Raw genomic sequence first — 12,109 nt, 5'->3', positions numbered from 1 at the left:
CATTGTACTTCATTTCTGTTGCAAGTCCCACTCTGTATTTATCCATACGGGATGAAAATAGCAAACAATTAACCCATGTCACATAAATACAGAATGGTGTTAGGGTGGGCCAATGTTTAAGAGCACTGAAGTATTTGTGAAGACACCAGAATGACCACTATTAGCATTTCCTCTAGGCTCCACCCAACAGTTACCTAGCAATGGCCAATAAGCATGGATTGCTATGAAAGGACTGCTTGGCCTCCCTTTTTTTCTCTTTGGCTTCTCTCTCTGGTCTCTCTCTCCCTCCTTCCCTTTCTGCCCTCTCCCACCTCCATTCCCCTCTTTCTCCAAGTGTTCCTGGCCAGCCCCTTCCCTTCTTTGTCTCTCCTCTCTTTTTATCCTCTCTGTTTCCTTTTTATTTACCACATTCTTTTCTCACACCCCAAATAAAGTTCATTTTATACTAGACCCATCATATATATGGGGGATGGAGGGGCATGCCTCAGCATAGGCCCGCCACATCATGCCACCACATTTCAAAATCAACCTCCCATCATTTCAAAAGCCATTCGATAGCTTAAGCATAGATATCTGAGCACATGTTTATGAGTGTGACACTAGTGTGTGTGACATTTGTGCAGTTTATATATCAAGAAACAGCATATCTGTTTCACACATGTATATATACCATACTGGGACCTAAACTCAGGACCTTGCTCTTGCTAGGCACTGTATCTACCACTGAAATAAAACCCCAGCTTTTAAAAATCATTATTTCAAAGATAGGACAATAGGATGAAAAACCAATCCACCGAATGAATGGGATTGAGATGTGAAGACTTAAAATGGGTCTTCATAAATCAGGCTTTATGGTGGGTTTGGTGCTCCTTAGAAATGACCCTCCCTCATCTGATCATGCTATGGACACAATGCCCAAAGCGTTTCCTAAGCACCTCTTTAGACCCCTTTCCTACAGCCAGCCAAGGAGATCATGGTGAAGTTTGCTCCTGAGACTCCCAGTTGCTATGACATAGTGGGACTTCTGCTATTCTGAGGTGAGCACACGAATCTGTGCACATGGGCTGCACAGGTGAACTCACCCAGACGCACTTGTCTCCTCTGAAGCTATCACTCAGCATTTGGCTACCATCAGCCCGTCCTCGTCATGTGAACACCATTGCTCACTGGCTCTCCCACTACACGCCCTTCCTCCTCCTGTTCTGTCACTCCTTTTGTTTACCCATCAGCTGAGCCACTAAGTAGACCCCCAGATTTGTCTCCCAACAACAAATGCCATTATCAAATATCAAAGGTTAAGCAAAATCCGTAACTGAAATCTATCATGTTAAAAACTCAGCTTGGTTTTACTTTTTTCTCTTCTATTTTGTGGCAATTTCCAGCCAGATTACTTGTTTCTACTATAAGGAAAACAAATAGAAGGACGTGGAGGGTGTTGAAGGTCAGAATTACGGTGCTTTTTCCTAATTAGTCTATCTGAAGAAGGTCACCCAAACTTATGCCTCCACTCTGCTTATAATCAAATTGGTTTTAATGAAGTACTTAAATGCCCCAATCACCAAAAAATAATAATAAAACATAAAACCCATACAGTAGAAGATATAAAATGCATGTCTTAAAAGACTATTGATTTGGAATGTAGTGTGCTTCTCCTTCTGTACTTGCTAATTCCTTGTATTTTATGTCCTGAAGCATCTTTGCTTAGGCCTCTTGGGGAAGGTAAGTACATGAGACCAACAGGAATGACAATCATTTGTGTCCTTGAGCACTGTGAGGAAAGGAGAGGGTGTCAGCTGCAGGATACTCAGCGCCAGTGATCGCATTTCTCTCGAAGACAAATAAAATGGAATGACACAAAGACGCACACGTGCACACATCTCCCTGGCGGCTGCTACAAAGTTCTCTCCAGAGGCAGGCACTGCTTCCTGGGCAGGGTCAGCAGTGGAGGGAGTTTAAAAGGCTGGAGGATTGACATCTGATACTACAAATAGCCGACATTCCTCAAATGATTATGGACTTGATTTACCGACAGGGAGAAGGTAGATCACCTTTGTGAGGCCAGTCTAGCTGAGTTTAGGATTTTACCTTCGCATGGAAAGAAGAAAATTCTTTGTGTAAATCAGATAGATTCGCTCTGCATTCCTGGGGGAGAAATACTGAACATGAGAGTGATTTCCTTTTACACCCAGCAGGTGAAGACATCTCACTGGAGCTGGACAAGGGGGAGGAGGCTGTCTGGACAGCCAAAGTATTGCTGGCTGCATGCAAGCAGGGAACGTTGCTTCAGAGTACTTCTATGGCTGCCTACTTCTAACATCCTATAACAGATTTCAGTGTGCTGTTTTTTTATATACGCCCGTGATCTGCTTCAAGAACCAAACATTCCTTCTATGATGATGAGCTTGGTCCCTCTGTGTCACAGCTTTCAGAGGAGTAGAGAAGAGTACATTTCTATGGATCTTAAATTATAAACACCATTCTCCATGAGAGAATCAAAACTCAGTAGTTGAATTAAAATTCCTGAGACTTGGGCTGAGATCTCTCAGTGGTTGTGAGTGTACACTATTCTCGCAGAGACAGACGTTTGGTTCCCTGCACCTATATAGTGACTCACAGTCACCTGTAACTTCCCAGCTAGGGGCTCTCATGCCCTCTTCTGACCACTCGCTCCTGCACACACAGTACACATAGATTAACAGTATATTAACACTCAAGCACATCTGATAGGCAAGAAATAAATTTTGAATCAAATAAATTTATAAAAAATATTTGCCTGAGTTTCAAAACACATGATTCTTTGGTGATGTCACAAATTTGAATTTGAGGGAACTACATAAATACTTAACGGTCACAAAATTGGAGCTCGAGGAACTCAGAATGTTAACATGTGATACCAACCTCAATTTAGTTGATGTGGAATATTTGACCTGATTCTCAATAGTCTCTCCAGTATTAAACCCACTTAGCTTTTATAAGATCCACTAGACTCAGACGATCTTCAAGATTCACTAGAGCCATTTAGCTGTCATGTTCACAAAGACATGAAGCTACCATCAGTAGCAAAATCAAACATCATATTTTAGTGTAGAAAATTCCATATAACTTATCCCAGATATAACACCTAGCCAGACATATCTTGTATCAATGAGAATGAATGAATTAACAGAACACTCGTTGATCTTTGGTCAATGTTACAGAAAATTCTTATTCAGGAAAAAGCTCCCACTTATAGTGGGCACCTGGATAATATTAACAGTGTGGTAGCTTGTAGCTGCAGTTTGAAGAGAGCTGAGCAGCATGTGTGTAGGCACAGTGCACAGAATATTAGCTGGACCACCCCCCTTCATCCCTCCTCTCCTGCCTACAAGTAACCTACAAGTGTAGTTATTCCAGACAGAAAGGAAACAGTCACAGAATAGAGTAGGTTTGTCCAAATGCGCTTAGCTAATAAATAAGGCAGCACAGATAGACAGTAAGTGCTATTACTCTGCTTCCCAAGTCCTCACTTTTATTCACCAGGATATGAGAAGCTAATTCATGTCATGAATGTATACTGCGATACAAAGGATTGATACTATAACAGATTCAACGTAAGGATTAGGGCTTTGGAAAATCCCATGTATCAGAAGACGAAACAATACAAACACATTTTAAAGAGCAAAGCTTCATCTGATTCATGATTTTGCTCGAAGGTAGAATTCATAATCCTGATCTTAATAATTTGTAATATTAAACAGCAGTTGTAATATATATCTGGGTGCTTTGTTTTCGTGTTGCCGGGTGTAAAATTGAAGGAGGAGATAAACAGGAGATTCGAGTTTTCTTCACTGCAGTGAGTTTATACTGGGACTTGAAGACACTGCTCCTGACCCGGAAGGTCTTATGAGCGTGGTTACATAACCCATCAATAATGGGGCAGGGGAGACCGTTTCCCCCAAGATAAACTATAATGGCACACATTACCAGACATTTGCCTTATGGTTAAACTTCACTGCTCTCCGTGTTTTGGGAAATATGTCAGTGAGCCTTTCAGATCTGATGAGAGTAGTTAAAATGAAGTACTATCTTGGTTTGTCTTGAAGGTAAGAATTGCAGTAGATAGGTCATATTAGGGGTCTGCTCATTAGATTGGACTGCAAAATGTATAGACACGTGTAAGCTGGGCATCCTGCCCCACCCAGCTATCTACCTCCTTGTGGCTCAATGGAACTAATTTCTAGGCATCTAATGCCTTCAGATGTCCTTGGAAACATGACAAATAAACAAGCAAGATAAATAACGTCTTCTGGAATTTAGTTCATCACCAAGAAAGTAACAAAAGCATGAACCCAAACACGCCACAGCGTTAGCTCCTTCTAAGAGTCATATTCCTCATTTCCTGACTTTGAGAACTAGTCTTCAGAAATCCCCTTTCATAGTGAAGGTCAAGCCCTGACCTCCTTGGTTCAGAGTCAGCTCAGTGCCTGATCCAAAGTTGACTTCCGTATTACCAGTACCTGGGACAAGACACATGTGTAGCTCTGTTTCCTCATGCCTCCTGTGTGGGGCACAGTTAGGACTAAATAAAAGACGGAGGGGTGGGGATTTAGCTCAGGGGTAGAGTGCGTCCCTAGAAAACACAAGGCCCGGGGTTCGGTGCCCACCTCCGAAAAAAAGAACCAAAAAAAAAAAAAAAAAAAAAAAAGACCGAAGTAATGCTGACTACACTTCTCTCTCTGTCTCTCTGTCTCTGTCTCTGTCTCTGTCTCTGTCTCTGTCTCTGTCTCTCTCTCTCTCTCTCTCTCTCTCTCTCTCTCTCTCTCTCTCTGGGAAGGTAGCTATTTAAAGAAAGCTGGGAAGTTGGTTTTGAGGGAATAGGAGACAACTTGGGCCAAGACAGTGCTTGCCCAAGGTGTAACACAAGGGTTTGAGTTTGAAACATAAAGCTCACAAGTTAAAAGCAAAGCGGGGTGGCATACACTGTAATCCCAACGCCTCAGAGGTAGAGACAGGTGAGACTATGGGAAAGCCCTGGACAACCTGTCTGGCCTATTTGGTAAGTTCAAGGTCAGCAAGAGACCTGTCTGAAACAGATGATGTGGTGACAAACAAATGACACCCTTGGTCATATATACCATGTAATGCGTACACACACGCACATGCACACTCACACACATGCATGCATGCACATGTATGCATGCACACACACACAAACACACCAACACACACACACACACACACACACACACACACGTATTTGCTCCTGCATGTTCTCCTCTCCACATACAAATGTAGTTTTGAAAACCTGTTCTAACTCACTAACCGGATAAATGCATAAATGTAGATAAATGACCCATCTCAATAAAATAATAAAATCATTTAACCGAACCTGGCAGTTGAGCCAAAGGATCGAGCCGGTTGTGCAGGTTGTTTTAAGAATTTAAAGGAGGGCTGTAGAGACAGCGGAGTAGTTAAAAGCATTCGCTGGTCTTACAGGGGACTGGAGTTCAATTCCCAGCACTCACATGGCAGTGGGGATCATAACTGCCTATGACTCCAGATCTAGGGAATCTGACTCCATTCTCACTTCTGTGGACACCAGCATGCACATACATACTCACACTTAGACACACACACATGTGCATGGCATTTAAAAATCTATCATCCATCTATCTATCTATCTGTCTATCTATCTATCTATCTATCTATCTATCTATCTATCTATCTATCTTCTTCATCATCATCATCTATCTTTATCTCTGTCTCTGTCTGTCTGTCTCTCTGTCTGTCTCTGTCTCTCTGTCTGTCTCTGTCTCTCTGTCTGTCTCTGTCTCTGTCTCTGTCTCTGTCTCTGTCTCTCTCTCTGTCTCTCTCTCTCTGTCTCTCTCTCTCTGTTAAAGAGAGTCTTAAGTAACATCAAACTACTGGTTCACCATGAAAGTCAGCCACGTCCCTTCCTTTTCTCAGGAGAATCTCCAGTGCTCTGGGAAGCAGTTCCTGTGCAGCCTGGGATCTGCATCCCAAGCATATTCTCTGTGCATCTGGAGGCCGTGCAGCAGACAGAAGGATCTCGCTCAGTGAGGCCAGTGTTTATGGCTTAAGATTTTTAAAGTGGAATTTGGAAATGTTCCCAGATGCTGCATCTGCCCCTGGCCCTTGCACCTCAGAGGATGAGGCCAGTGAGGGAGACAGCGAGGATGACTAAATTTATTAGGAATGGACAGGCTACTCTATCTTTCAGCACAGCAACAGTAGGCGATCCCATCAAAATCCCTGTCTGCTGGCTGGCCTGCAAATCCAATCTGACATACTTACAGCAGCCAGACCCGGCCGAATGGAAGCAGAGTGCTGTTTCCTGAAAGAAATTCATCCCAAAGCCAAATGTTCAACCAGGGACACAGCTTCTATTTCCACCTGAGAGAGAGTCCACCAGCTGAGACTTCCTCTCACAACCTACTTTGACTTTCTTCTGTAGTTTCTCAATGATGGAAAAATTCTAAGCAGAAGTTCAGGAACTTGGATTTAATTTTTAATTATGATGGTTTTGATGTGTGGGGGGAAATAGTTAAGCACACATTAATCTCAATATATCTCAGCTAACAGGTAATCATGATTTACGACAAGCGTACATCGGCAACCAGTCTCACTCAGAAGCCAACTGTTTGCTCCTTTAGGTAAAAATCAAGCTAGTGGCATTTGCTTTTCCAGGTCAAACTCCATTTCATTGTAATGTAGAAATTTACATATATAATATTTATACAATATGGAATTTAAACAAATTTCCTCACATATTCAACATCTGAGTTTATATAACAATATTAAGCCTACGCTGTGTGTTTATTTCATGTGTGTGTATGAGAGTGTGTGTATGTGTGCGTGTGTGTGAGAGAGTGTGTATGTGTGCGTGTGTGTGTGAGAGAGTGTGTGTGTGAGAGTGTGTATGTGTGTGTGAGTGTGTGTGTGTGTGTGTGTGTGTGTGTGTGTGTGTGTGTGTGTGTGTGTGTGTGTGTGTGTGTGTGTGTGTGTGTGTGTGAGTGTGTGTGTGTGTGTGAGTGTGTGTGTGTGTGTGTGAGAGAGAGTGTGTGTGTGTGTGTGAGAGTGTGTGTGTGTGAGTGTGTGTGTGTGGTGTGTGTGTGTGTGTGTGTGTGTGTGTGAGGAAGTGTGTGTATGTGTGTGAGTGTGTGTATGTAAGAGTGTGTGTGTGAGAGAGTGTGTGTGAGAGTGTGTGTAAGTGTGAGTGTGTATGTGTGTGAGTGTGTGTGAGTATTGTTGCATGTGTGTAGAGGTGGGCACTCGAGCTATGATAACATGTGGAGCTCATTGGACAGCCTCCGGTATGGGTCGGCATAAGTTATTGACCTCCCTTGAGGAGGGGTAGCTATGCTGTTCACACCTACACAGGCCAGGCTAACCAGCAGGAAGCTTCCTGATGTTCTCCTCTCTCCACCTCCGGCCATGCCACAGGAGCCTGGCCTTATAATCACGCATAAATACCTGTGGCTTTCACTTGCGTTCTAGAGATCTGAACTCAGGTCCTCACGCTTACATGGCAAAGGTGTTACCCATGGAGCCATCTCTTCAACCTCCTTGTATTTATTTTATTTTATTTTTAAAGTGAAGTCTGGACATAAATCCCCATAATTTCTGGAGTACACCAGTATAGTGCTGTCAGAAAGTACAAATCCATAGAAACCAATGGTCTTCTAGACTTTTCTGGAAACACTAAAGTCAGGAGCCCAAGCCACAGGAAATAAGGCCACGAAAGTAGAAGCTCCAATCTGCTTTGATTTTCAATGTTTCGGGGACTTATTGTGGCACTTTGGGTGATACTGGCCTTTGAATGCCAATATTTACATGCTTAGTCCCCAGCTGATGAGAGGTCAGGCAAGGATTTGGAGGTGTGACCTTGTTGGGGGAGGTGTCTCTCTAGTGAGGGGGTGGTGTTAAGGTATCAAAAACTCAGGTCAGGTCTAGTCTGTTTGTCTATCTCTGTCTCTCTCTGTCTCTCTGTCTGTCTGTCTCTGTCCATCTATCTCTGTCTCTGTCTGTCTGTCTGTCTGTCTGTCTCTCTCTCTCTCTCTCTCTCTCTCTCTCTCTCTCTCTCTCTCTCTCTCTCTCTCTGCCTACTGTCTGAGGATCAGGATGTGGCTAGCTACTTCCCCAGCACCATATCTGCCTGTGTGGTGCCATGATTTCTGCCACAATGAAGACGGACCAACTCTCCGAAATTTTAAGTGAGCCTCAATCAAATGTTTTCTTCTGTGAGTGGTCTTGATCGTGGTGTTTCTTCACAGTAATAAAACAGGAACTTCCCTTTCACATGTGAATTATTTGTATTGATTTCCATGTTCCCGAACACTGCCTTAATTGTTTAAGTGTTGAAACACTTTCAAACTTTGTGCCTGCACCAGGAACCTCCTTGGCTTCGCCACAGTGCCTGCCTGGAGAATTTGGGTTCCCCAAGAATAGTTTCCCCTGATGTTTCTCACAGAACAAGAGATATTGATAGTTGTTGTGGGCTCAACTATGAAAGTGGAAATTGAACAGCCGTCAGATACCTGATGTAATCGTCTACACAGTAAGGGTGAATTGGTTTCTTCTGAGTCTCTTCATAAGCGTTGGTGACCCCATGCGTTCTCAGGAGGCAAGAGGCATTCCTCAAACCCTGTCACAAACAGTGTAACCTGCCGTAGTACACAATGATGGAGGCAGCCTGAGGACACACTTTGATCCAATGAGGCTGGCTCTCCCTCTTCCCTTCCCCCCTTGCCTCCTCTCTGCTCCCCAAACAATCCTGAAGGCATGATGTGTTGACACAATCAGGCTACCATTATAAAAAAAAGGCTGAGTTCATATTTCTATAAATAGCCACCATAAAAAATTCATTGTAAAGAGATATCAAAATAATAGACAACACCTTGGGGCGTAGCACTTCTCAAATAAAAATGTCAAATACACTTACCTATAAAATCTGGGTGAGCCGTTCTGGGAAATCTGCAGTAACCGTCTCCCATGAAGCGGGTTCCCTTTGTCATAGCAGCCGTGGAAGCTGGGAGAAAGGACTCCCTCCTTTCTAGACGGTACAAGGGAGGTGGGCCATTGACTTCTGCAGGAGGAAGCCACCTGATATGGACTGTAGTGCTGGTAACTCCTGTCACCATGGGAGACCTTAGCTGAGCAGGGGCTGAAGGACACAGAAGGACACAGGGAGAGATGCTTCTGTGAACATCACACTCAAAGTCAACTGTGATCATAGGTGTCTACGTAGTTCTATGAGTGGAAAATAGGATGCAGAGTTGATCTTGAAGATGACTGAATAAAACTTAAACAACTAACAAATTCCTAACTCTAAAAACATACAGACACTGATGAAGAAATAAGCTTTATTTAATATATATGAATGGAAGCTGACTTATTTGGAAACTGCTGAACCTCCTTGAACTGTGACCAGCGTACGACCAGCACTGCTAACTGAGGCAGAACCTTTAGTCCAGCCCTGTACTGACCTGGTACTGACCAGGTGGCAGAAATAAGGGGGAGGGTCAAGGGGAATGAGATGGAGGGGTGCCCTTCCAGGAGCAGGGTGTGGGTGACTTGCCCCAAGTATGTCCTCCAAATGAATGCTAATTTAGGATTAATGACTTTAGGTTTATTTCATTGTATTATTTTTATTTTTACCATACTTGGAGTTTAATCTAGAGGGTGTTACATGCTAGGCAAACACTCTACCTCCCAGCTACATGCTCAGTCTGTAGTTTATATTTTCCTGCATTTGAAATGATATCAGTGTGCACTTGATGTCTGGGATACAGTGAGGACCGTCATTGTATGCCTAATCAATCAATCAATCAATCTCTCTCTCTCTCTCTCTCTCTCTCTCTCTCTCTCTCTCTCTCTCTGTCACACACAAACACACACACACACACACACACATTGTCACTCTCTCTCTCCTTCAGTCAGTCATTTTCATATGAAATTTCCTGATTTTTATCCTAGACTTAGAATGGATAGGAATTAAGCAGACAGACAAGCAAACACCACTCTGAAAGCCAGGCCACTCTGAGAGCGACTGATGCCCAGCCCCTTATCTGAGCTGGTGCAGGCACAGTGGGTTCTAGGTACTGTAGTACCTGGAGTACATCTGGACCTGAGGCCACCATGCCACCAGCCACTTGTCTCAGTAATTACTCAGTGACCACTGCTGAGGACTGTGAGACCTGAAACCCTCATAGGTCCTGGGTAGTGGCAACCCTTGAAGCTGCTCCGAGGTTCTGCTAGTAAACAGTGATTAAAACCTTTCCATGTACCCCACTGAAAGGAAAATCCGGCTAGCAATGGAGTTATTGAAAGTGTAGGGCAATGTTCAAGTATGGTATCTTCTTTGTCTGTTTGTCTGTTTGAGATGGAGTTTATCTGTATAATTCTTCCTGGTCTGGAACTTGCTATGTAGACCAAGCTGGCCTGGAACTCACAACAATCCTGCTGCTTCTGCCTCCTAAGTGCTGGAATTAAAAGCCTGGACCATCATGGGCCAGACACAATGATTTCTTTTTGATTTAAACAAGTTGTTTGCAGTCTAACACTCATCCCTACTTTAAGCCTGTGGGCTGAATTAGAAAAAGAGGAAAGGAATGAACACAACTATATCCAAGGGTTTTGACCAAGAACCCAAACTGTGTTTGTAGACTTTTAATTTATAGTTTCACTAACACAGCTTTATACAGAAAAGGTTTCCTGTGTCAAGAAACACAGCGATGTGAAGCCAAGAGCTGAGATTCTTAAAGCATGGCAGGAGATTTACCTTGAGAGCATAGAAGAACTATTACTCTTATCTTGAGGTACTGGGCAACTTTCTGAAGAGAAGCAGCCAGCTACAGTTCTATTTAAACTTTGAGATGGAACAGAGTGAAAAGTTCATTGACTTAAATAGAAAATTAGCAAGTGCACTCCTTGACTGCTGCAGGAATCAGTGTGATCTCTTTATACATGTATGAGTTTTATATGCATGGCTTCTCTTGGTACTCTCTGCCAAAACATAGCTAAATGGGATGTTTTCACTTGTCATTGCAATAATCCAAAACAAAATAATGAGATAAACCAGCCCGAAACTCTCGGCACCCAGTTTGTGTCTGGGGATACATCTCCCCTTCGTCATTTCCTCTGGCCGCCTATGTTTGCTTACAGGCTCAGATGGGCAGGAAGGCCTGCCATTATTTCAGTCTCGAGCTCTACAATGTAAGGAAAAGAACAATTAACATGTTTTTCTTTATAATTTGACCTTTTGTATGTGTGCACACGTGTGCATGTCCATGTGTTACTCATTTCCGTTTCCGAGTGTGTGTGTGTGTGTGTGTGTGTGTGTGTATGTTTATGTGTGTATGTGTGTGAATGTTTATGTGTGTATGTGTATATATATGTGTGTATATGTGTGTTTATGTGTGTGTATGTGTGAGAGTATGTGTGTATGGATGTGTGTATGTGTGTGTATGGATGTGTGTATGTGTGTGTATGTGTGTCTATGTGTCTATGAGTGTATGTGTGTGTATATGTGTTTGTATGTGTGCCTATGTGTATCTATGTGCGTCTATGTGTGTATGTGTGAGAGCATGTGTGAGTGAGAGTGTGAGTGTGTGTGTGTGTGTGTGTGTGTGCATGTGTGCCAAAGGATATTCTCAGGTGTTATTATGTCACCCATGAACTCTGCCAATCTTTTTGAGGCAGAATGTCTTACAGGTCTAGAGCTAGGGAGAGGATCAGTTAGGCTAGACTGGCTGGCCAGTCAGTCCCAGGAATATTCTCGTCTCTCTTTGCTGGTGCTGAGGTTAGAAGTGTATATCTTAACACCCTGTATTTTCATATGGCTTCTGGGGACCAATATTCACAGGACCTTGTCCCTCCAAGTCAAATGATTTACTAAGTCATCCTCACACATCTGCCCCTTCTACCTTACTGACAAGCAAAAGGGAAAAAAGAGAAAGGTAAAGAAATGGTATTTGAGCCTTTCTGTTGTCACAGTCTCTGCATCTCACACAGACTTTTCTGGAGCTTAGAGCACGTGGACTTGACATTTTAATTTGATAAATACCATATAGCCCTCTTCTACTGATATCCAATAGGGCTGTCTCAAATG

At 43.1% G+C, this 12,109-nt stretch overlaps 1 protein-coding gene across 1 annotated transcript in view; it reads right to left on the bottom strand.

The window, feature by feature from the left end:
• Ush2a (usherin) overlaps positions 1–12,109 on the bottom strand; it is a 670,292-nt gene that overhangs the window by 474,881 nt on the left and 183,302 nt on the right. Inside the window, exon 20 of the mRNA XM_032915475.1 lies at positions 8,942–9,163. Within this exon, the coding sequence (XP_032771366.1) occupies positions 8,942–9,163 (222 nt within the window). The remainder of the gene's footprint in view (positions 1–8,941; positions 9,164–12,109) is intronic.

The sequence above is a fragment of the Rattus rattus genome, chromosome 10 (assembly GCF_011064425.1).
Source record: "Rattus rattus isolate New Zealand chromosome 10, Rrattus_CSIRO_v1, whole genome shotgun sequence".
Lineage (NCBI taxonomy): Eukaryota > Metazoa > Chordata > Mammalia > Rodentia > Muridae > Rattus > Rattus rattus.
The sequence above is the reverse complement of the archived record's forward strand: the minus strand, read 5'-3'. Positions and strand labels throughout refer to the sequence as shown.